A 26428-nucleotide genomic window follows, 5' to 3' on the forward strand; every position below is an offset into this window, starting at 1 on the left:
CACAGTGATAATTCTAAAAATAACAGATATAGCATGTTTATTAGCTGTTTATGTGATTAATCATCAAAATATTCAGTAGCTTACAACAGCAAATATTTAATTCTACATTGCATTATAATGAAATTTTTTGAGCAGACAAGAAAAACTAAGAACAGATAAAGAAAAAAAATTCTTTACAAAGTTTTTTTTTTTTTTTTTTTTTTATTCCTTTATCTTCCCAGAAAAGCTAATTTCTATGTTTTGTCTTTATCAGGTCTTTGATGGTATGACACCCTATTCAGGCATGTGCTTTAAAAATTTTCTAAGGGTTTTAACAGACTTCCTCAGGATTTGAATTGCAAATGATGTCTCTTTGACTAATTAGGCTTGTTTATTTGGTGTTATGTTCTAGTATAAGGTCATCACTTGATATTCTGATGATTGAAGTGTCATATAACTGAATGTCCTTGTCAAATGCATTATAATGAACTCTCATATCAAATTTTTAACCATGTCCATTTTTGAGTCTTTTGTCATTTATAGTGACTGTTCTGATACTCTTGTGAAATATGTTTCATCGTCAAGGAGATTCATAAAAAGGACTTTTTTTAAAAAGATTTAATTAACTAGGTGACGGGCACTGAGGGGGGCACTTGACGGGATGAGCACTGGGTGTTATATGTTGGCAAATCGAACTCCCATGAAAAAATAAATACACACACACACACACAAAATTATTTATTTATTTATTTATTTATTTATTTATTTATTTATTATTTATTTATTTATTTTTATTATTTTAGAAAGAGAGTATATGTGTCTATGAACAGGGAGAGGGCAAAGGGAGAGAATCTCAAGCAAAATCCCTGTTGAGCACAGAGCCCAATGTGGGGCTTGATCTCACGACCCTACGATAATGACATGAGCCAAAATCAAAGAGTCAGATGCTTAACTAACTGAGCCACCCAGGTGCCCCAGACTCACAAAACGGACTTTTAACAAATATGGCTATTTGTTATTTAAAAAGGATATTTTAAAATCCTAAAACTAAACTGGGTGAGGATTTCTAGAACCTGCATTCAACCTGAATAAAGTTGGTTACATGGGCTTAAATGAATTGAGGAAGATGATTATAGTTCTTGTGACTCTCTAACGTTTGCTTTTCCAGATAAAATAAATTTTCTCCTAAAATATCTATGTCTTAACAGAAATGTGGTAAAGTATTCATATGTGAACAGATTGAGACATTTAACTTTTCTCCCTACTTGAGCCCTCTGAAACTCAAAGTCTCAGGGCGTATTCTTTCTATCATGACAGTTAGAGTTATTTGTATAAGTTCAGTAAGAATCTCTTCTCCTTATAACAGGACACCAATTGGAAACGTTGGTGGTTTTATCAAGGTTTTGACTGGGATGCCATATTTGAGACAGACATGTACAGACTCAGATATGACCAGATAGCTTTAAGGAACCAAGGTTGACTTTATGGAACCATTAAGGCCCTTGGAAATGGCTTGAAAACTTGCTTACAGAATTCTCAACAGCCTTACCAGTTGAGTGAAGAATGTCACTTTATGGCAGGTGCAGGAGCCTCAGGATATTTGGGGACCTTGAGAAGAGGAATTCACCCAAATCCATAGGTATTGCAGGCATGTCTGACAGCCAGTATTTGGCTTGGCTTCTGGCCTAGAGAACGTACTAAAAGTTCAATGGATATTCTTTTTTTTTTTAATTTTATTTATTTATTCATGAGAGACACAGAGAGAGAGAGAGAGAGAGGCAGAGACACAGGCAGAGGGAGAAGCAGGCTCCATGTAGCAAGCCTGATGCGGGACTTGATTCTAAGACTCCAGGATCATGCCCTGGCTGAAGGCAGGTGCTAAACTGCTGAGCCATCCAGGGATACCCTCAATTGAGATTCCTTATAAAAAGTTCTAGAACAGTAGATTTTAAAAGATCTTTATGGTCAATCACTATTTTAATTGAGCTTATGTAAATATTTAGGCCAAGTTTGTTAAAATTGGACTTGTTTTTACAAAGAATTAGTCTTGATTTAGCCATCTCTAGAAATGAGGGTAATTTTAGAGAGAAAAAGTATGTTTCAATAACACACCTTTGCAATTCCTAAATTCCAGTTTTGATTATCTTTGAATGTTTTGCCTTAACTACACAACTTGAGGTACACTTCAGAGAAATTGCCACAGTAGCTCATGTATAGACAGTCTTCATGCTTATTACTCCGTGGGGATAATAATAGGACCCCATGGGCATATTACTTGAACAGCTGAGAAACGGGATGGATTCCCCAACAATTGTACAACTCAGCTATTGCCTTGACCAATTTTGTATAGTCAAGATGACAAAGTTGCCCCTTTAAAGCTAGAGAATACCCGACTTCATGGGGTTAGCTATGGACTTATGAAAATAATAGATGACCCCATTTTTTCTCATGATTGGATTAGATGATAAATCTAGGGATGCCCCATCCCCAGACAAGTCAGCTCCCACTTGCCAGTGATTCCCCATGATGAAGATATTGTTAAGGCTAGGCATCAAACAAAGAGGGCTTGTTTAATGGTATTATCCCTTTTTTTTTTTTTTTTTTTTGGTTCCAGGAGCCATCTCTGTTGATGTAAAACTGCAAATTGAGGCTTTAGCTGGGCATACAGTGGTCATCTTTAATTAAGCTTGACATGCACAAATTAAAAAGGTGGTCCTCCTAGACTGAGACGTGCCTTGATAGTCTCACTGCAGCTCAAGGAGTAACCTATGCATTATTAAAACAGAGTGTTTGCATATACTCCAGATACCACAAAAATGTGACAGGGTTACTAAAGGACATGAAAACTCAAACTGGCACTTTAAACGATTCCTCTCTTTCCTTTAATGACTAAACTCCTGAACTGGAGGAGAGTTTTGGTCAAATATCTAAGGACTCTTATTTGGATTTCCTTTTCTTTTTGTTATTCTAATTCTGTTTTGCTGTTTTCTCCCATGCCTCTCTGCCTGGTGCTGCTGAGGCTCCTTCAGTGCCACGACTTCAAGCTGACAGATGATCCTTTCTGTGCAGAGAGATCCATACATGTAGTCTACCTTGGATTTAGCTGCCTCTGTAACGCCCATGTGTAAGTCCCCAGCTGACCAATGTAGATCCAATGTGACCATAGGTAGACCCACGACATCACTAAACCCTTCATTCAGCAGGAAAAAGTTACAGAAGATAAGTCCTTCCACCCTTAGCAACTTTAAAGATTTAAGGGTCAAAAGTTGTTCAGGGGAAATGATACAGAAAACAAAGACAAAAGAAATGTAGGAAGAGGAAAGATCCTTACAAACTGCAGCACATTGACATATACTTGAGGCAGGCAGAGTGACCTTCAGGCTAATACTTTGCTGGAGGCAAAAAGCAAACTTAGCTTGACATTAGCCTGACCTCCAGGATCCCATGTCTTCTTTAGCATATCAAATCCCTTTGGAAATTTCTTTGATCTTTACTCATTGATCTCTACATGAACTTCTATGTTAGCAATCATCCTCCAAACATATGACCCACCGATATATATAGCTGAAGGGTCTCATGACTAAAGTTTTACTAGACATTAGTAAGTGGCCTCATCTTAACAGCAGCCAACTCCTCATGGTCCTGCAGGCCTTGCTTCTGAATTTTTTACAAACTTAAGCCATCCCTAACCCTCACTAACTAAAAAGCACATAATGAGTCACTCCTCACCATCCCAGGGGAGCTCTGTCTAAAGGGTTGTGTCCCGTGCTTCAATAAAAACCACCTTTTTTTATGCCCATGCTCATGCACACATACACACACGAAACAGAAGAAAACTATGATTAAACTATCACTCTGCTGGGATGGGCTCAGATCCAAATGCATTTTCATTCCAGAATATGATGACCTGAATAAGCAACCACTGGGAGGAGGCAAGATCATGAACATAGAATGAAATCATTGAAGTGTAGTTAAAGCTTCCCTTCAAACATGGCATATTCTGTTGGCAAAATCATTGGCAAAGCACGTGGTTAAAGTAGCGGGGACATATTTGCCACCCACAGGGAAACATGAGGAAAGAGGGGAAGGAACTAATCATTGTGAACAAACAATACAATCTGTTCACAGTCCATCCTCCAGTCACAAACACCTGTGTGCATCTTATAAATAAAACCTCTTGGGACGCTTGGGTGCTCAGCAGTTGAGTGTCTGCCTTCCGCTCAGGGTGTGATCCCAGTCCGTGGACAGAGTCCAGCATCAGGCTCCCCGCAGGGAGCCTGTTTCTCCCTCTATCACTCTGCTTCTCTCTGTGTGTCTTTCATGAATAAATAAATAAAATCATTAAAAAATAAATGAAACCCATTTATCTCCTCCTTGATACCATCAAAACTCTTTAAACTATGGAACCAGACTTAAATTTCAAAATCATGTGATACAGTTGTATCAGAGTATGTCTCTTGATCCAGAGACCATCGATTTAGAAGGACAAATTGTTTGGCCTCCATAAATTCAACATATAATCAGGGATGAATAAGGACAAAATAATAAAAATAAAGGCCCTATTTGAAAGGAAAAGAATGCCAATGGCTCATGGTAATTCAGTAATTATTCTGTGCAATCATTATGGGGATTTCTGTCCTTAAGGCTCTGAGGCTAACTTATTTGGTGAATCCTTAAACTTGCATTTTCAGCCCTGAAAGTTATGAAACTTAATTTTTTCCCTCCTTTCTTTAATGTTGGAAAGAGATCAATGTTTTTTTTTTTTCCTGTACTCATCTCTTTCTTGTAGTATCTTATTAAATGCAGCTTATAATAATCAACTCACACTACAGACATTCTTTCTTAAAACCTCTTCTCTGGATGCATTAATTCTTAAGTACATTTTCTACCTTCCAAATTATCCCATGAAAATGCTCATCAAAGGAGAACACAGTCATTTTCTAGCATCCTACAAGTTTTACTTTATATTATTTGCTTCCTCAAACACAAATGTCACATAATTTGTTGTAGTGGTGATGGTAACAGAATCTTTCTTCTAGAAAGATATAATATGGAATGCATACTAATTTTATCTATTAGTTTCTATTGCATTAAAAAATTAATTCTGTCTCAATAATTTGTAATCACAAATGTTATTTCTTCTCACATTATCCAAAAACTCTGGTTTGGTGCAGTTCTGTTGGGCTCTGGGGTGCTCATCATTAAGCACCAGTGTTTTCTCATTAGACTAAAAAAGTAGCTTCTTTCTAGATTATGTTCTTATCAGAGTGAAGGCAAAGAATAAGAGAAATTGAGCCAAACCATGCAAGCTTATTATGAGCTCAGATGTGATTCAAACCATGACATGTCACATACCATTGGCCAAAGCAAATTAACTGGCCAATCCCAAATTCAACGGGAAAAAATCTCTTCTCCTTATAGGAAAGTATGTCAAAGGCAGGGAGAAAATGGATAATTGTGAACAAATAATTAAATACACCAGGGCAGGTAAGAGAGAAATCAAGTACTTGAAGATGAGAAGTCAGGAAAATTCTGTTCCAAACAGAATTTCCTAGGGAAATGAGACAAATGAGAATGAATGTTGTGAAAGATTTCAATAAATAACCTACACCTTCAGCAGTTTCCCAATGAAGTTCTCTGAACAGTGAACTCATTCTTTTTAACATATCTTTTTATTGCATCCTCATTTTATTTATTTTTTAATTTTTTAAAATTTTTATTTATTTATGATAGTCAGAGAGAGAGAGAGAGAGAGAGAGAGAGAGAGAAGCAGAGACATAGGCAGAGGGAGAAGCAGGCTCCATGCACTGGGAGCCCGACGTGGGATTCGATCCCGGGTCTCCAGGATCGCGCCCTGGGCCAAAGGCAGGCACCAAACCACTGCGCCACCCAGGGATCCTTGCATCCTCATTTTAATGCAATTAAATAGGTTAAAGATTTCCAGAATAATAGCTATTTTTCATCTCATCAAATTTGAGGACAATTCTCTATTGTCATCTGTACTCCATTGTTGTCGATGAGATGCTCAAAGTGTGTCAAATTCCTTTCTCTTTGGTTTTCAAATTCTGAACTTCATCATAACACATCTAGGTGATAATATTTTTTCACTACATTTGAGATGTCTTATGATTATTTGTCTAAGGCATAATGTCTCATAGTATACTGTTTGTTTTTTTAAATATTGCCTCATCATTCTCTTTGCTGTCTTCATCTGAAACTCCTGTTATTATACATTGCAGATTTGTTTTCCTTTGCTATCTATTTTAATCCTTCTTTTTTGTTTGTTTACTCGTTAATCTTTAGCCTCTTATGCACTCTGGCTGGCTTCCTCAGACTTGTCTTCCAATTTACCTACTCTGCATTCAGTTGTATCTAATCTCTTCCCCCAGTTTGTTTGAGTTCTTCATGTCAATTCTTAACATCGGTGTCTATGATGTGGTTTCTGTTGACTGATAAGTGAAGTTTTCCATTTTCCATTTCAGAGCAAGCCCTGGTTTCATACCAGGCACCTAACTCTAGTAACATCCCCAAAGAATTCCTATAATTGTATACTCCCTCCCTTTTCTAGGGCTAACAAGTTAAGTTGCCAGCTTCTGGAGCCTACAATCTGCCTTACATTCCCTCTGGACTTCCATAACATCAGCTTGCCAATTTGCCACTTGTGCAAGTGGCACAACACCACTGAATCACATGCAAAAATATAAAGTCTGTTGGGGGAAACATACAATTATATCAGTAGCAGAGTATATGTAATTCCCTAAACCCTCATTATTCTAGAGTATGACACTTAGGCTGTTCAGAGGTCTACAACAGAGCTCCAAGAGAAGGGAACCTTGACTTCCATAATGTTCTCTATTGTTTCAGCATCAGGAGGACAGAGAGCACCTTGATATACATGCAGAAGTGAAAGCTCACCAGCTTCAGAGGTGATGGTATTAGAAAGAAGGAGACTCTGAAGTTTGGTAGACGTTGTCAGTTTATACTCTAGTGCTAAGTCATATGTACTGAGCCAAACTTTTTCTAACATGAAGAAATGAGCATTGAGGTTCACCACAATTTATCTCCCCTCATCCTTTACATGGAAGTTTATTTTTCTCATTAGAAGCTAATTACTGTCAAAGTAAAATGTTGATAATTTATGCACTTAAATTTCTGGTCTTAGAAAACTTTCATGGAAAAAATTAGAAAGTGTGTGGAGAGAATTTTTTTTTTAAGATTTTAATTTATTTATTCATGAGAGGCACAGAGAGAGAGGCAGAAACACAGGCAGAGGGAGAAGCAGGCTCCCTGGGGAGGGCAGAACTCAATCCCAGGACCTTGGGATTATGACCTGAGCCAAAGAAAGGTGCTCAATCACTGAGCCATGCAGGTGCCCCAGTTTTTTTTTTTTTTCTCCCTAAATGAAAAATTTGTTATATCAAATGTCTACTACAGGATCTATAGCATTTTGATGACTGGAATTATTTCTAGGTAGAATTTTCTCTTATATGGGAAAGTTAAAAATATTGGAATAATTATGATTTAAATGCCTGGATATGAAGCTTGGACTTGTTGAGATTTGAGGTGATACAATATGTATTTCAGAAGTTTAGGTACCAAGTTACTTGGTACCTAAAATAAAAGCACTTTTTTTTTTTTTTTTACTTTCTTAGGTTTTTTTGTCTTTCTTAGGTTTAATATACATGAGTAATTTGTAAGTTGTACTCTACCTCATTAGCCAGTTTCAAACACATCTTTAAATGGTGCTGTAATTATCCACTTTGGTTTTAAGACTATGTAATTTTATGTGGCAGAGAGATACAGATATCATTATTTCATATTTCTGTTTCTGAATGCACTATAATTTCATATGCCATATGTGATTCTTTCACATAATTTCTTAGACTGTATCATGAAATGCTAATGATTAGATAAAGCACATTTAAGAAAGGAAGACTTGGTGGGAATGACAAAGGGGCATTTGGTTTATTGAAGGTAGCCCCTTGCTATACACTTTCCCCCCCCCCAGGATAATATTGATTCTAATTGTTTTTTTAAAAGACCTTGTTTCTTTGCTTCAGTAACTTTGCCAGATCAGTAGATAAATCATTCCTTAAAATTAACCCTGGGTCTCAGCCTACAAAAGTTGTAATCAATTTGATACTTATATTTATTTGAACTAATTAATATTTTCCTTACATTAATAGTATTTACTCAGGAAATGACTACTTATATTAGATAAGTATTTATTTGTAGATGATTCTGGGGAAAGACTGATTGACACGTAAGTGGTTAGGCTGTGATATCTGACTTATCCGGGATGTCTGACATTATAGATAAGATTAACCAGAAAGTTTCTAAATCTCTACTTTAAATTGCTTTATGCAGCAGTTGCAGTTTACATTGGAAACGCTACTCTCAAATTAAAAAAAAAAAAAAAGTACAAGGAATCTGGGATATATGCATCTAAAAACTTGTATTAAATATTGATCATTAATAATTATGTAAAGCTCTGGCTGAAATATTTTCACTATATAAATAAAGTATGACTAACACTATAGCCATCTGAATGCACATTACAATGCCACACATTTAAAAGGACAACTGTCCTATAGTAGAATTCCACTGTACTCTGGAATAGTATCTTTAAAATTGCTTAACCTAAAAAAATAAAAAGCATTAAAGAAAATTGCTTATGCTAACACATTTGCTGTTACCATGTGTCAATATGCATGACTACAAAGCTGATTATCCTGTAAGAAATTTTTTTCCAAAGTACTAGTAAAGTGGGCCACTTTTTTTTGGTGTTCTCTCACTTTTATTCATAAATATGACTCATAAAAAGCTGAGAAACTGTAAACTTGTGAATTTTAATTGAAGAACATTCCTACTTTTTTCCAATATTTTGTGAAGAATTAAAAAAATGATTTGTGAAGATTAATTAGTAACAATCACATAATTTCTAAGAACTCTATGCTTATTATCATAAGCATGCAAATCCATACAAAGCAGGTAAGCAAAAGAAAAGCAATCAATCTATAACTTTGGCGTAGCCTACAGCCAAATAGATTAAAAACAAATCATAAAATGATTGACATTTTATAACTGGTACGTTACTAAATAGACAATCTTAAATATTTCAAGATACTCAACTTTAAAATTAGAAGAGTGTCACAGCCTTATTTACTTAGAGCTATTAACTTGTATGAAAGAATATATCCTAAAGGTATTCATATCCTGTTTAATGGGATAAATATCTAATAATTTTCTGTTACTCTTATTTTATATACTAAATCTCATAACATTAAATAAACACACTTTATCTCAAAAAAGCAGGATGAAAAAATATGATAGACTGATAACTTGCTGGCTTTACAGTTAATTTGAGAATTCCAGCTATCTTTTGAATTCGTACTTTCAATTTAACCATACTGCATATCAAATTGACATACTATTCATTTATCATCCATATTCTTTCGATCTAAACTTCAGTGGGTTGGTTCTTTCCAATCAAGATGGTGATGTGTAGCTGACTAATTCTCCCATAGAATACAGCTATCAAATATACATACAAAGACTCTTTCAAGTCATTGGAGTGTATTGAATGTAAAAAGGCTCAGATGAGATATGATCCTTGAGAGAAAGGAAGTGGATTTTTATACTGACAATGACTCAGGGCATTTTTTTCATCTGCAGTGCTAGGGGAAAGAATCCAAGCAGCAATTAGTTTGTGGAGACAGAGGCTGGGGTTCAGGGCTGGCATAGTAGCTCAAATAGGAACAAAGTCTTAAGAAGAAGAAATCTCAAGAAATAGTGCCAAAATGTGAAGCAATATTCCTGTGATAATTGCAGATATACACACATGCATGTGATGTGGAGACTCCAAGAAACCAACACAAGGCAAAGCCGGATGACAAAATTGCTAATAGAAATTTCAGCAGCCAGTAGACACTAGGAATTAGAACTGGTAAATATTTCAGTTGATACTAGAGAAAAGATTGTGTTTAGGAGTAAGAGCTTCTTTCCAGGAGTAAGGGGAAGTTGACACAAAGCAGTTCTAAGAAAATCTAACTAACCTAGGTAAGCAAAGTTCTATAAATCTACAAAAAATAACTCTCTTTGGAGGAAGATGACATAGTCAGGGACTTATATAAGTATTTATACATAATTTTCAATCAATAATTCCAAAGCATGCTTTAAACTGGAAAATTACTAAAAACAAAAAGGAAACAAAATCAATAAAAATACTCAGATATGATATTGACAGTAGTTATTACAAAGGGGTTTTGAAATGATCATGATAAATGTTTAAGAGCACATAGAGTAAAAGAGAATTTTAGCAGATACAAATAATGTATATTTAATAAATCAAGAAATAATTATATAACTGAAATATTTCAGTGCTGAAGTGTTCATTTATAGGTTTAATAGACAAGTTATTAGAGAATAAACAGTGGAAAAGATTATTGTACTAGAATGTAGCTCAATATAAAATATACAAGTTAAAAAAGAGAGAGATAAAAAAATAATCAAACACACAGAAAAAAAAGAACAATAGATTTATGGTTTTATAGCTAAAAAACCTAACATGCATACTTTTGCACAATAAATGATGAAACAAAAGAAAATAAATATTTGAATAAATACTGACCAAAATTTTCTAGAACTAACAAAAGATAGCTTAAAAAAATTCTTTACAACCGAAAACAGATTTTTTTTAAAAAGTAAGTGCCTCTTAAGTGCACCATAGTTAACCTTTTGAATATTTAATACAAAAATATATTTTAAGTAAGAAAGATCACTTAAAGTAGAATAAACTAATCTACAGTAAAGCAATAATAAGACAGTTGATTTTCAACAGATAAGATGGTGGTCAGCAGACAGTTAAATTGCATCATTTATTACTAAAACAAGAAAAATCCTTCAAATTAGAGTTCTACTCTCAGTGGGAATACTCTAAAAAAGTAAGAAAAAATATGTTAAAAAAAAAAAAAAGGAATGAGTTAATTGACGGTAGACCAGTAGTAAAAGGACCAGCAGAAAGGGATTTTTAAGGAAAATTTAGAATTTCCTTTGGAAACACAGCAACCCAGGGAAGAAGAAATACCACCAAAAAGGATGATTATTGACTTAAAAATTATCATTTAATTCTATGCAATGGGGTTAAATAGATTTAAAGTTGTTCCATTTGTTTCAAATGATAATATTATAATTTAAGTTGGAATAAAATAAATTGTAATATGTAGAGCAAATAGTAAGAAAAGTATAAGTAAAATAAAATGTTAATGAAGGAGAAAATGAAGGCTGTGAAATATATTACTAATTAAAAGAATGTAAAAGAAGAAAAAAGGGAACAATTCTTAAAAAAAAAGAAAGCAAGATGGTACACTTGAAATATATCAGTAATTAAATTAATTGTAAGTAAATCAAAATAAACATATTGTGAAACAAATTTAAAATAAAACAAAACAAAAGCAGAAACTTAGTTTAGGGGGTCATATGAAACTTTAAAAAATAACTTTGAAAGTAAAATGATGTAAAATATCATACCATCTAATCATTAATCAAAATTATAAAAATCGGATATAGTTATAGATAAAATGGAATTTAAGTTGTAGGTGATTGTCAAAGAGAGATGTTCTACAATGAAACATTTTCAATATAAGAGGAAGATATCTTGCCTTCAATCTTTAAGGCAAATATCTTGTGCATCCAGTGGTATGATTTCAAACTATATCTAAAATACTCAAAACCAAAAGAAAATAAAGGGAAAAATAGAAAAATCTAGTGAAATAGTGGGATACAATAACACAACATCTCTTAATAGATGAAAAAAAAAATCTGTATGGATGTAGAAAGTTGAATGGCACAATCAATAAATTTGAACTAATTTATTATTTCAGCTAAGTATGAAGCTGAAGAATGTACATTCTTCTAAAATGCATAGGGGCACGATCTCAAAGAAATGCATACTGACATTTAGAAAAAACCTTCAGCAAATTTCAAAATATATACCTGTAACCAGACTCAAATGATATCACCTCACACCTGTCACAACAGCTAAAATTAGCGCCAGAGGGAAAAACAGATGTTGGCAAGGATGCAGAAAAAGGAGAAGCCTCTTAACACGCTTGGTGGGAATGCAAACTGGTGCAGCCCCTCTGGAAAATAGTATGGAGGTTCCTTAAAGTTAAAAATAGAGCTGCCCTATGATCCAGCAATTGAATTACTAGGTATTTACCCGCAGGATGCAAAGATACAGATTTGAAGGGACACAGGCACCCTAATGTTTATAGCAGCATTATCAGCAACAGCCAAACTATGGAAAGACCCAAATGTCTATCAACCGATGGCCTAATGAATGCATAAATAAGTGGTGCACACACACACACACACACACACACACACACACAGGAATATTACTCAGCCATACAAAAGAAGGAAATCTTGCCATTTGCAATGACGTGGATGGAGCTAGAGAGTATCATGCTAAGCAAAATAAGTCAGAAAAAAAGACAAATACCATACGATTTCACTCCTATGTGTAATTCAAGACACAAAATGGATGGAAAAATAAAGAGAGAGGCAAACTGTAAAACAAGACTTTTAACTCTAGAGAACAAACTGAGGCTTGCTGGAGGGGCGCGGGGTGGGGGGAGGGATGGGTTGAATGGGCGATGGGCATTAAGGAGTCCACTTGGGATGAGCACTGGGTGTAGAGTGTAACTGATGAATCACTGAATTCTACACCTAAAACTAATATTACAGTGCATGTTAACTAACTGGAATTTAAATAAACACTTGGAACAAAAGGGAAAAGAATGAACTAGATATCATTTTTTTAAAGTACACTAGAGAAATGTCAGCTTGTTGGTAATTAAAACATACACTTCACATTTCGATTGATCAAAGGAGAAGCTTTCTTGTTTTGTTTCTTTTTATTCCTGTTTTAAATAAAATATTAATGCTGAATATGTTACGTGCCATTTAGATTTTTCAGGAAACTATGAATGGTAAATTGAAAATAATGGTCTTTCCTCTAAAATATTTTGTTATCAACAAAATCATAACATCAGTATCTTCATCAGTGATATTTTTCTCCAACCTTAAGATTTACTCAAATCAGGTAAACACCTGCAACTCTTACTATTATATGAAATACTGCCATCTATCGAACTTTTAGGTCTTGTATCCTCCAAATATTTCACCGCATTACATCAACTCTAGTCACAAGTGAGAAAAAGCAGTTGGATGATGTACAATTTTGCAGTCATTTCGGGTTGTTGGGGCAAATTTTGTTAAATAATCAAGTTCTTACCATTTTATTGTGATTATTTGACGTGTGTGTGTGTTTTTCTTTCCCAAAATAGGTTATTTATCCTTACTCAAAGACAATTGTCAAAATACAGATCTTTTCATTCAGAGTACAGAAGGTCTGCTATGAATTTTCATGGACGCTATTGATTTTTATGTGCATATTATTTATACAGAATAAAGGAGGTCAGTGACTTTTTACCTACCCTAGAACAAATTAAGCAATAAGCTCAATATGACTGTAACATAGTTAAAACCAGAAAAGGGCAGAGCAAGAATCTTAAGAAGTGGAATACATTCCTTTCCACAGGACTAATACTGAGGAATTTTACACCTCAAGATTTTTCTGTAAAGGAGGACTGGGTATCCCTTGTGTTTTTTTTTTGAGTAAATGCTCAAGCCATAGGAGGGTAAAGTCTTCATAAAGCAAATTACCAGTCTAGAAACCCTTACTCAGAGTGAATTTATTTCAAATTAAAACACAGTGATAACTTTAAAGTACAAGATAGACTGATTCACTTTCCAGGGCATGGTAGGTTAACAGAAGAAAAAAAAAAAAAGGAGGGGGGATGCTTTGAAGGAATATTTTTGCAAAGTTTTGTGTGCAGATGCCTATACTAGAGTCCATCACAGTAGTGGTGTAAGAACAAAGGTTCTCTGCGATTGGTGAAATGAGCAAGACGTTAGAACGAGATCTATAAAAATGTCACCTCCTAAGAGAAACAAACCACTGGATCCATTTGATGACTGGGTATGATCTTTGCATAAGTTAAACTGTATAGAGAGATTCCTGCCTTTCATGGTGCTTCATGAACACAAGTCCTCATAACCAAATCACATTTTTCTCTAAGCATTTACAGTTTCCTGTTATATAGGTAGCTATTTGATAAATTATGCTGTTTATATGTAAACTGAAAAAATAATTTACTGCAAACCACTCTTGTCAAGGTGACACTAATTATTCTGAAAGCAGCATTGTGTTTAGTGCAAGGAGTCAGATTATAGGATCTTAAGCACGTCAGAGTAGGAGATTCTGGGTGTGCATGGACTCTGTTTCAAAACTCTGAGCCCATCTCACTGTGAGAGAGTTTATTAGTATTAATAATAATTAATCAGTATTAACTGATGTTTCACAAATAAATCTGTTATTAATCAAAATAATAAAATTAGGAATAATTACTCCATATTTATTACAAACACATTTTTTTCTGTTGATTTTTAAAATCGACTTTAATGGACTCGTAAATTTAAAAATTAGTTTATGGAAAAAAGGAGAGAGAGAGAGAGAGAGAGAGGAGAGAGAGATGCTATTTGTATCATGACCAAGCATTTATTGAATCTTTGCAGTGTATCCCTTAAGTTTCATTCTGTTAAGAGAGGTAATATCAATACAGCTCTTCAAAATAGCAATGATAGTATTTACTTAAAAATTAGGTAGACAAGTTGCATTTGTAAACTGTAATAAATTTATGTCCAATTGAAGTTAGCATGATTGCTCATTACATTAAACAGATCTTTGAACTTTAGCAACTTTATCATATATAAGAACAGCCCCTGTAGGGTGGTATATGTGTATATGCTCATTGTGTGAATTAAGCAATAAAATAAATACAAAAATGCTCTGTAATTTGTAAAATGGCAAAATTGGATTTTGTGTTTTAATGTATTGTGAACTTATCTGTGATTTATAATATAATAAGCCTACCTGCTTCATAGAGCAAAGGCCACATGAATGAATCAGGTCACAGAATCCGTCTCTAGAACAAATATACTTTTTAAAATATTTATTAAATTTAGAAAGAGGAAGTGGGAGGGGGAAGGGGCCAAGGGAGAGGGAGAGAGAATCTCAAGCAGACTCTGCACTGAGCATGGAGACCAATGTGGGCCTTGAGCTCACAGCCCTGAGATCAGGACTTGAGCTGAAACCAAGAGTTGGATGCTCAACCAACTGTGCCACCCAAGCGCCTCCATCTCTAGAACCAATATTTTAAATTGATTCTACCTACGAATTCAACCTGTATGTCTTAATTTAACAATGATAGTTTGACAGAGTATTTAAATTCAACCCATTCACTCATTCATCTAGCAATTGTTTGTCAAGGGCTGGGCACTGATCTGAACACTTAAGGTTACAAAAACAAGCTAGCATCATTCTTATGTAGAGGGACGCTTAGTTGTAGAAGCCATAAGTCCCTGTCAAAATAAATATAACATGAAAGTGCCATGTAACAGAAAACAAGGATTAACTGTTAATTCAGCAACACATTTCAGAGAAATTTATACCAGGGCTTTTAAATAGAGAAATATGAATATGGAAAATTCTGGGTTGAATTAAGAATGTGCAAGGCTATTATGTTTTGGGAACCAGCAGTACTCCATTAGGGCTAGGCCTGGAGCCTACCAAGAAAAATATGAAGATACAGTGCGGGAAGGTGTTTCACAAAAATTCCCGAATCGACACGCCATGGTGTCTGTTTTATTATATAGTTTTTGCACGTCACGTGTCAAAAGGACATAAGGGGAGCACCTCTTCAGGATTTTAATGATAATTAAAGATTAGTCTAGCAAGTGTCATCCACAGCATTGGCCACATTAGAAATGCTGAAATGCATTTGTCTGCCATTCTGAGGATGTCATAAACACCATTTCTTTACAAACTCACAGAACTGACACCTTCTTCCCCCAGATTGCCTGGAAGTCTGTGCCCACCACACACAAGGTTCATATTCTACACTGAGAGCCGGCCTTATCATCCAAGCGACACCTTGCTGTGGGATGGGGTGTGTGTGTGTGTGTGTGTGTGTATGTGTGGAAAGCATTCATTTTTTAACATGAACCTTTTTTTTTCTATTTCAGTTACCCAAAACACCTGTGCAATTTTATATATATATGTTTTTTTTGCAAGAGTGGAGTGTCACCATCAGAACATTCTGTGTATTGGGCAGCTCCCTGTATACTTTAGTAATACACAACTGCTTAGCAAATGCAAGATATACTTACTGGTACTTTGTACCACTATACCACTTTTTTAAATATTTAACTGTAGTGCCAACTGAAACATATATATTTTTTAAGCACGGTGCCAATCACCTACCCGGTTCCGGAGACCATAAGCACAGTGACTTCTCTACTCTGGTGTATAGAAGGGAAAGCATATAGCACAAAAATAAAATACCCCCATTTCGGATAACAGCAACGTGACGTTGCACGCTAAGCATCTCATTTTGTCTCATGCAAACGAAGAGTGTGCAATGTGAACCATAAGAAACAAGTACATACTCTGAGGAAACCGTGGGGGGTTGTCGTTGACGTCAGTCAGGGTGATGTTAACTGTGGTGGATCCGGAAAGCCCTCCGACTTGCCCAGCCATGTCTTTGGCTTGAATGACCACCGAATAGTGTTCTCTGGCTTCTCTGTCCATATTATGTAAGGCAGTTCTAATAACTCCTGTAATACATATTTTAAACAAAACAGTGTAGATGACATATTAAATGAGAAGCAGCACAGATATCTCTCCTTTTTTTTCCTCTTTTAAGAAGTGCATTTTTAAATGACATACTTTTGTGAGAAAGCCAGTCTTCTGAGACTAACAGTCCCTTAAAATGTGACTAAAACTATCTCCTTGAATCCTGTATTTACAAGCACAGGTTCTGAACCATTCTATTAGTGGCAATTAAGATGCACATCTTTGGGTACCTTGGGGTGCCTCGGAGGGTGACCCTACAGCCCAGGCGTGTTCCTCTGCTGGCATGCTAAATATTTCACTAGTTCTGTGTCTCACAAGTGTCAGAGAGATGATTTGACAAGAGGTTAATTTTCCTCTTTACAGAACAATTTACATAGCTTCCTGACAGGGTTGTCAACGTTGGATGATGGAAAACATTGAAGAATCGTGGGTACTTGAACAAAGACTGTAGTCAGGAGTCATTTTAACATTTATCAAGACTAAGAAAGTCACTATTTTTATCAGGAAACAACAACTACAATAAGAACTAGATCTAAGTACCTAAGCAAAATAAAGGTATGAAATGGATTCCCAAAATCTCATGTAAAAGCCACATTCTTTATTTCATAGTGACAAAGGAGACATTGAAGGTATTTTTTTTTAATGAACTAGTACTTAGATTCAATAAAGATGTAAAAAATGTTATTTGTTATATCTCCATTTGCATCATGCATAGGTACACATAAATTAGAGAGCTTTGTCAATAGAGCCTTAAATTTCAAAACTGAAACATATTTTCCAGAGGGTCCAGGACTATTAATTATGTCATAAAAAAAGTTCTCATGTAGATGATCTTATTATAGTAAGATTATAATTATTATAATTAGTATAAACATATATGTACATATATATTTACATTTATATCGTATATGCATATAAACATATTTTCTACTCCATACGCAGGTCAACATTTAAAACTACCTTTTTTACTTCTGCTAAAAATATTTGGATCAGGCCACATTTAAAAAAAAAATGTTTATTTTTTTGAAAGAGAGAGAGAGAGAAAGCACAAGGTGGGGGTAGAGGGAGAGGGACAAGGAGACTCGTTGCTGAGCGCACAGCCCGATGCAGGGCTCAGTCCACGACCCGAGATCATGAGATCTCAGGACCCAGAGAGATCATGAGATACTAGGACCCTGGGACCATGACCTGAGCTGATGTCAGACACTTAATCTACTGAGCCACCCATGTACCCCAGAGATCATGTCACTTTTTGAGAAAGGTACCAATAGCTTCAACCAACCAAGTTAGGAGGGCAATTCAGAGGGGTAATGCTAATTTTAATAACTGCTAACTACAGAGTTTAGCAAGCTCTTTCACAGACAATATATTGATACAATGAGAGAGAATCAGGTTGTATATTCAAGTTAAAAATAGTATTTTAGAAGTGGAAAGGATTAGTCCATCAGTTTGAACATAGAACACTGAAACAGTACTTTTGTTTTATTAAATCGATTGTATGTGTAATGACTTTGAGAGGAGAGCCTCAGGAACCAGGAAAGGGATCCCACAACTTTCAATATTTGTGAATTTTTAATTGAAGGAGATCAGGAAAATTTTCCTGAAGCTAAATAAAAATGAAAATCATTCCTATCAAAAGAAATTACAATAATATGATAATAAATGATTCATCCAATTCATGCCTACAAAAAGGCCTCAAGCATCCTTATGAAACAGAACAATGTTTTATCACATGATAATTATATAAGAAGGAATTGAATTAATGAACAAGCTAAGATTTTATGAAAATATTTTATGAAAGAAACATATATTTTCTAATACTGGCAAAAAAATAAGGATGTTCTAGGGACACCTGGGTGGCTCAGCGGTTAAGCACATCTGCCTTCAGCCCAGGGTGTGATCCTGGGGTCCTGGGATCAAGTCCCGTGTCGATCTCCCTGCATGGAGGCTGCTTCTCCCTCTGCCTGTGTCTCTGCTTCTCTATCTCTCTCTCTGTGTGCGCGTGTCTTTCATGAATAAATAAAATCTTTTTTTTTAATAAACTCTTAAAAAAAAGGATGTTCTGAAAAAAATTACATTACAAATGGGCCTTGCCTCTGGTGTGTAGAAGTTTGAGACTATTGTCCAGGATGATGTTTGACAATGAAATCATTTAACTGCTATTTGCTGAATATAAAATATGTAACAGTAAAATCAATCATCACAAAGTGAAAGATAGATGTATTTATATAATTTGAATGTTATTCACCTAAGAGACTCAAAGACATCAGTACAAGCCCTGTTTTACAGTATGAATTTCAGTAATTTCACTCCATTATAACCCTTCTTCTATAAACACAGCCACATCTGACACAACATGAGAAGAAGCTTGTCAGCCAAATTAGCTTATGGAAATAAGGCAGTATGTCCAGAGTTGACACAGACTTTTCAGAAATGACTAAGAACTCATTTAAATTCACAGTTCTCTTGAGGATGAAGGCTCAGTGCATGTGCTTGGCTCTGGCCTCCCCCAGGGCCTACAGGTAACTGGAGAATGCTCTGCCAAACTGCTGTAGGAACATGATCCCAGAACACAACAATCTCCTTCTGTGAACAGAGACCACTTTATTTCTTCTTTCCTGATCTGTATAGCTTTTATTTTCTAAGAAATATCTTACTGCATTAGCTAAAATTTCAGGTATGACATTCTAAAAGAGTGGTGAAGGGGGGTGCTTGGGTGGCTCAGTCCATTAAGCATCCAACTTCGGATTTCTGCCCAAGTCATGATCTCAGGGTCATGAGATCAAGCCCCACATTTGGCTCTATGCTAGGCATGGAGCCTGCTTGGGATTCTTTCTCTCCTTCTCTCTCTGGCCCTTACCTCTAGCTTGGGAATGCTCTTGCCCTTTCTCTCTGTGTCTTATAAAAAAAAAAAAAAAAGGTGGTGAAAAATAAATAAAATAAAAAAATAAAGTAAAATACTGGTAAGAGGGGGTATCCTTACCTTGTTCCTAATCTCAATGGGGAAGTTTTGAATGTCTCACGTTAAGCATGGAATTAGCTGTAGGGTTTTTGTAAATTATCTTGAACCAGTTGAAGAAATTTCTTAGTTTGCTGCACAATAACTTTTAAAAACTGGGAATGTACTTTTTAGCAGAAGAGGTTCTTAGCACTTTCAGAGAAGAATGGCTTCCCTGATTCAGATTATGCATTTTTCAGAAGTAAATGATAAATGGTATCCGTGAATGAATTATTTCTTAGGCAAATTTTGCAAATGTGTTCCAGATGAATTATTATGATTAAAAGATCTAAAACACAGTTTAATTTTATAGTCTAAAGTACCACTATATTACCTGATTACTTGAATCAAATGGTTAGTATTGAGTCAAACAGTTTTTAACATCCCTTGTCTAAGATCACGAGATCATGTGACAAAATCTGAATGTTCCTGCTCCTTGGTTCCTTCTACCTTGAAGAACACTTGTACATGCTCCAAGTTGCCAGAATTATGACGGCAACTTGAACTCTTTTTGTTCTGTTCATTTTTGACTGGATAATTTTACCATCGTGGATAAATTATCATTTGTCTATTTTGGTGAACATCTGCATAGATATCAAATCATTATTTTTATAAATATTCTGATTTGATAAATTTATCAGAAAACACAAACAACTTTGAAAGAAGTTAGGAAAAAAGTGACAAATATTTGAACTTTCCCAATATTCTGAGAAAGAAATAAAGAAAAAAAAAACAAGTTAAAAAGTGATCATAACTTATTATCCTTTCTGCTTAGTGCAATAACTGGCTTTTTTTTTTTTCAGAATCAGATATATATTTTGAATAAGCATTCACACACACACACACACACACACACACACACACACACACATATGATTTCCCCCTACTTCTATCCAGGAAGCTATATTTGAAAAAAGTGACAATATTAAGCAAAATAACTCTTAAAAAATCAAATATGAGTTAAATATGAAGCTATCTACATAAAGTGACTTTATATTCTGATTTTCCCAAGTCTTTTTCAGAATATTCCTGTCTTTGCTCAAATGTTAAAGGGCCCTCTTTCATTCTAAACAATGGGTGATCAATTGCTGAGTGCCTAAGTTTTACAGTATTGCTAGTGGCTTTCAAACATGACTCTGGTTGAACATTACCCTGAGATTGTCTTAAAGGGTAAATTCATTGGATGCAGGTCTCAGAAACTCTGATTTAGTAATTTGCAGTGGGACTGGCATGCTTACACCTCTAATTGGTTACTGCATTAGTCTGGTAGGGCTGCCAAGAAAAAAATAAAATACCATAGACTCAGCGGCTCAAACAATAGACATGTATTCCACACACTTCTCAGAGGCTGGGAAGACTGGGAAGATCAAGACGTCAGTTTCCCCGTGAGAGCTCTCTTCTTGGCTCCTGGAGGCTTCCTCCTCACTGACTTCATATGGCTTTCCCCCAGTTTGTGCGCAAGGAGAAAGAAAGATCGCTCTCCTGTGCTTCTTATCAATCCACCAATCCTGTCATGAGGGTCCCAACCTTATGACTTAATCTAAACCTAATTACTTTTTAAAGCCCCATCCCAAAATACGTCACTTTGGGAGTTAGGGTTTCCACAAAATGAATCTTTGGCGGTACATAAATACTCAGTCCATAGATAATTTAAAAATCGCCCCTCATACACAGACACCAAAGAAAGAGGTGGACCACTCCAGATTGGTAGGTGGTGGCAGGTTTAATAAGCAAAGGAACTTAAATATAAGGGTTGTCTTTGGAAGCTGTAAAATTGAGTGTATCTCCATTACCATCCACCAGAATATTCTCTAAAAGTTTATAGAGAAGCTTTAACTGATTTCAGTCACACAAACAGTCTAGATATCCTCAACAACACAATAATTGAGCTCTCTCTCAGGCTGCTTTCTTAAAAACTGCTTCCACTATGGGAACAGTGGGTACAAAGCATATTCCAAGGACAAGGGAGGAAGGAGGTGAGGGATCTCTGATTGCCTGGGTTTGGCGTGTGGGTCAACGGAGCTCATATCCTCTTAGTGACCACCCCCAATAGCCAAAACGACTCCTTTAGGTGAGTCCAGGGAAAGGGGGCCAAGCCATAGTTTGAAAAGACAGAACTACATATGAGGATACACACATGACACAGACAACAAGAAATATGCTAAGGTTACATCCATTTTTTCAAACTGTGAAGCCTAAGCTCATGTACAAGGCTGGGATAAATATATTGCACAGTCCAAGTAAGAAGTGATGTTTGTTTGGCGTTTTCTGCCATGTATCCGTGTACCCAGTGATTGTACTGTAACTTAATTTGCCTTCCAAGTAAACTAAGTAAAAAGGACTTATCTACCATATGGTCTTTTCTTTAGGTAAATTTTGAAGAAAAAATACAGAGCAGCTAAATTACTTACCTAAAATTGGTTCATTGTTTTTTGTTTTGTTTTGTTTTCTTTTTGTTATTGTTGCTTAAGTAAACTCTCTTCTTTCATTTTTTTTTAATTTTTATCTTTTATTTATTTTTTTTATTTTTTTTTATTTATTTATGATAGTCACAGAGAGAGGCAGAGACACAGGCAGAGGGAGAAGCAGGCTCCATGCACCGGAAGCCCGACGTGGGATTCGATCCCGGGTCTCCAGGATCGCGCCCTGGGCCAAGGGCAGGCGCCAAACCGCTGCGCCACCCAGGGATCCCAACTCTCTTCTTTCAATACATGCTAGGTAACTGATAATGCCCTATTCTCCACGTGCAGAAGAATGAAACTAGACCACTCTCTCGCACCATACACAAAGATAAACTCAAAATGGATGAAAGATCTAAATGTGAGACAAGACTCCATCAAAATCCTAGAGGAGAACACAGGCAACACCCTTTTTGAACTCGGCCACAGTAACTTCTTGCAAGATACATCCACGAAGGCAAGAGAAACAAAAGCAAAAATGAACTATTGGAACTTCATCAAGATAAGAAGCTTTTGCACAGCAAAAGAAACGTCAACAAAACTAGAAGACAACCTACAGAATGGGAGAAGCTATTTGCAAATGACATATCAGATAAAGGGCTAGTTTCCAAGATCTATAAAAAACTTGTTAAACTCAACATCAATGAAACAAACAATCCAATCATGAAATGGGCAAAAGACATGAAGAGAAATCTCACAGAGGAAGACATAGACATGGCCAACAAGCACATGAGGAAATGCTCCACATCCCTTGCCATCAGGGAAATACAAATCCAAACCACCATGAGATCCCACCTCACACCAGTGAGAATGGGGAAAATTAACACGACAGGAAACAACAAAGCTTGCAGAGGATGCGGAGAAAGGGGAACCCTCCTGCACTGTTGGTGGGAATGTGAACTGGCACAGCCACTCTGGAAAACTGTGTGGAGGTTCCTCAAAGGGTTAAAAATAGACCTGCCCTATGACCCAGCAATTGCACTGCTGGGGATTTACCCCAAAGATACAGATGCAATGAAACGCCAGGACACCTGCACCCCAATGTTTAGAGCAGCCATGTCCACAATAGCCCAACTGTGGAAGGAGCCTCGGTGTCCATCGGAAGATGAATGGATACAGAAGCTGTGGTCTATGTATACAATGGAATATTCCTCAGCCATTAGACACGACAGATACCCACCATTTTGCCTCCCCGTGGATGGACCTGGAGGGTATTATGCTGAGGGAAGTAAGTCAATCGGAGAAGGACAAACATTATATGGTCTCATTCATTTGGGGCATATAAAAAATAGTGAAAGGGAATAAAGGGGAAAGGGGAAAAATGAGTGGGGAATATCAGAAAGGGAGACAGAACATGAGAGACTCCTAACTCTGGGAAATGAACTAGGGGAGGTGAGAAGGGAGGTGGGTGGGCAGTGAGGGGGGCACTTGATGGGATGAGCACTGGGTGTTATTCTATATGTTGGCAAATTGAACACCAATAAAAAATAAAGTTATTTAAAAAATGCCCTTATTCTGAATGTTTGTTGGCCAAAGCTTCCCTAGCAATGTTTACTTCAAAAATTTTAAGCAGAATGTTGCCTGTTATTCTCTTGTGATTCTGGGTTGAATCAACAGGATGTGATTAGCCTTGTGTCATTTTGTTTTGTTTCTTATTACCTTACTGGTAAACGACTGCAGGTGCCCTACTGCCTGCAAATTACCTTTTGACTACTGCTTCCCAATCGCCTTGATATGTAGGGGCTAGTAACTGGGAATTATTCTCTGCTGAATTCAAGTTCATAAGACTGAAAACTCATCTGGGTTTATAAGCATTACCTGTTGAACCCAGCTCACTGGTCTACCATATGTTTTTGTTCCCTGACTGGCAATATCCATGCATATAGAGCAATATATCCTCCAAAATGTGTTCTTGCGTTTTTCCCTTTTAACTAAAAAGTATTTAAGATGGGGATGTATAAATCTGGTTCATTAGATAATACCAAACAAGACTGCGAAATAAAATCCGTAAAGGTTAGAGCAAATAAACCGGCATGCACATTCAGATTCCTATAGAAATATCCAATGTCCACATATGCATTTAGAGGAGAAATGGGCTTGCTTTTTTCCATGTCTAAACTACCATCTGCACTTTGACTCAATAGAATGTTTCCTTCTTAATTTGCTCAATTGCTCATTCATTCATTTAAATTCTATTATATCATTATGTAATGTATATTTAAATATACTGGAGTCCTGGTATTTCTTTAATGGGGCACCAGGGCCACCTAATAACAAAAATCACATGGAGTGCCAATTATCATGCAAATTTAAGGATGTCTACCGAATCAGAATCAAGGAGAGTGGGCCCAAGTATCAGTATTTAGGGCAAGCTCCTTCTGTGATTCTCATGAATGATCAAATTTGAGATATCCACCTAGAGGTGAGAAGACAGATATCTGTCCTCAAGATGCTCATATTTCATTGGAAGATGCTTCTTTTAAGTAATATGAACACTGAGAGATTTAGAAATATTCAGAAGTTTCATTAATCATTTTCTACATGATGGCACTTGAAATCTTGGCAGTAATAATTCATCTTTCCAACTGCCTGACTATGGTGCTCTAGGTATCTGGAAGATTCATTATGTTCAGTTGCTGTTTGTTTCAATATTTAGTATATCATATTCTGAATTTTCCCTACTGACATCGTAAGGATAAGGCGGCTTCCATAAGGTCTTGTCTACATTTACAGCAAAAAATGTTTAGGCATTGAATCTGTATGTATCCATCAGCAACACAGCTCCAGAAATCTATTTTCTTCATCCATCACCAATCTAATGTATGCTGAATGTGATACAGCTCTGTAAAAAAACGTGGGGCACAGACACATATAGGGCAGAGCTTATGACATTAGAATGCTATGATTAAGGTATTTACTGATAGGGAAGCATACAGGCAAACCTGGAAAGTTAAGCAATATAGAAAATATATTTCATAAAATGGTAAACAAAACCCAGACTTCAGAAGTCACAGTTATCAAAATGGATGATTATGACCAAAGAGTACTTTATGGCCCAAAGGAATATTTGTAGATTATGGAGGGGTGAATGGAGATAGGATATCCACGGAATGGGTATCTGGTATAACCAATCTGAGGATCTGGGATTGGGCATGTCTGTATAAAGCCAATTGGATTTACTGCAAAATGATTGTTGGGAAATAGTGCAGATTAGGTGCACAGTGATTAAAATACTCTCTGAATATTTCTCTGTTCCTCAAGTGACAGAAAATTTGAAAAGCCCTGTTGCTGCTGCCCCTGTAGAAAGGACTAAGCTTCACTACTTGTCAGATGTTGTTACTGACTCTGGCTGAGCAGATGAGGTTATCTCTACTGCTACATTTAGCACATTTGAGACTCTAAAGTTCCAGTGGGTAACAGATTAACTTCAGAATTTTTATTTATATTTTTGTTATACAATTGATTTTATTTTTAAAGAAAAATTATGTAATATTATATAAAACACTGGCATCCCAGAATTGAAGCAAAAACAAAAAGAAACCCTCGACATATTTAGCTTCAAGCTATGACTCATGGAATTAACAACCATAAATTCATGAAGGAAGACATTTTTATGCTTTAGTAGGAAGATTCAATTTTTCCTCCTCTGTATTTTTTTCCCTTACTACCATTAAAATTGATGGTGAAGCATTTTATATCTCCTGAGGAGAAAAAGAAGGAGAAATCACATGTTTTGAGTATGGACTATGACTCAGGCACTCCCTTCAGGTATATATCTCATATATTTTGCCCTTACATTCCATGAGAGAAAAAGCTCAAAGCTTAAGTCACTCTGCCCAGACCAGAAACTTGCAAAACTTGAAATATAACCCAGGACTTCCTGACATTAAGTTTCTTTTTTGTGTAATATTTTATTTATTTATTCATGAGAGACTCAGAGAAAGAGGCAGAGGCACGGGCAAAGGGAGAAGCAGGCTCCATACAGGGAGCCCGATGCAGGACTCGATCTCAGGATCCCGGGGTCATGACCTGAGTCAACGGCAGACACTCAACCACCAACCACTGAGCCCCCCAGGAGTCCCCTGACATTAAAATCCTAATGCTACAGTGTATTATCTCAAGAAATTTACCTGTGGAATCTATAGGCTTGGCTGGTTTTGAAAGAGAGACAGGAAGAGAGGGTAGGGAGGAAGATTCTTCTTTTTGGAGGGAATCAAGTATAAATATCAGCAA

General features: G+C 36.0%; 1 protein-coding gene across 4 annotated transcripts in view; it reads right to left on the bottom strand.

Moving 5' to 3' along the window:
• CDH18 (cadherin 18) overlaps window positions 1-26428 on the bottom strand; it is a 304587-nt gene that overhangs the window by 98044 nt on the left and 180115 nt on the right. For all 4 annotated transcript variants that reach the window (XM_055325457.1, XM_055325456.1, XM_055325460.1 and 1 more), the window contains exon 4: window positions 16552-16719. In XM_055325457.1, the coding sequence (XP_055181432.1) occupies window positions 16552-16719 (168 nt within the window). The remainder of the gene's footprint in view (window positions 1-16551; window positions 16720-26428) is intronic.

This window comes from Nyctereutes procyonoides, unplaced genomic scaffold (genome assembly GCF_905146905.1).
Source record: "Nyctereutes procyonoides isolate TBG_1078 unplaced genomic scaffold, NYPRO_anot_genome, whole genome shotgun sequence".
In the NCBI taxonomy this organism is placed as follows: domain Eukaryota; kingdom Metazoa; phylum Chordata; class Mammalia; order Carnivora; family Canidae; genus Nyctereutes; species Nyctereutes procyonoides.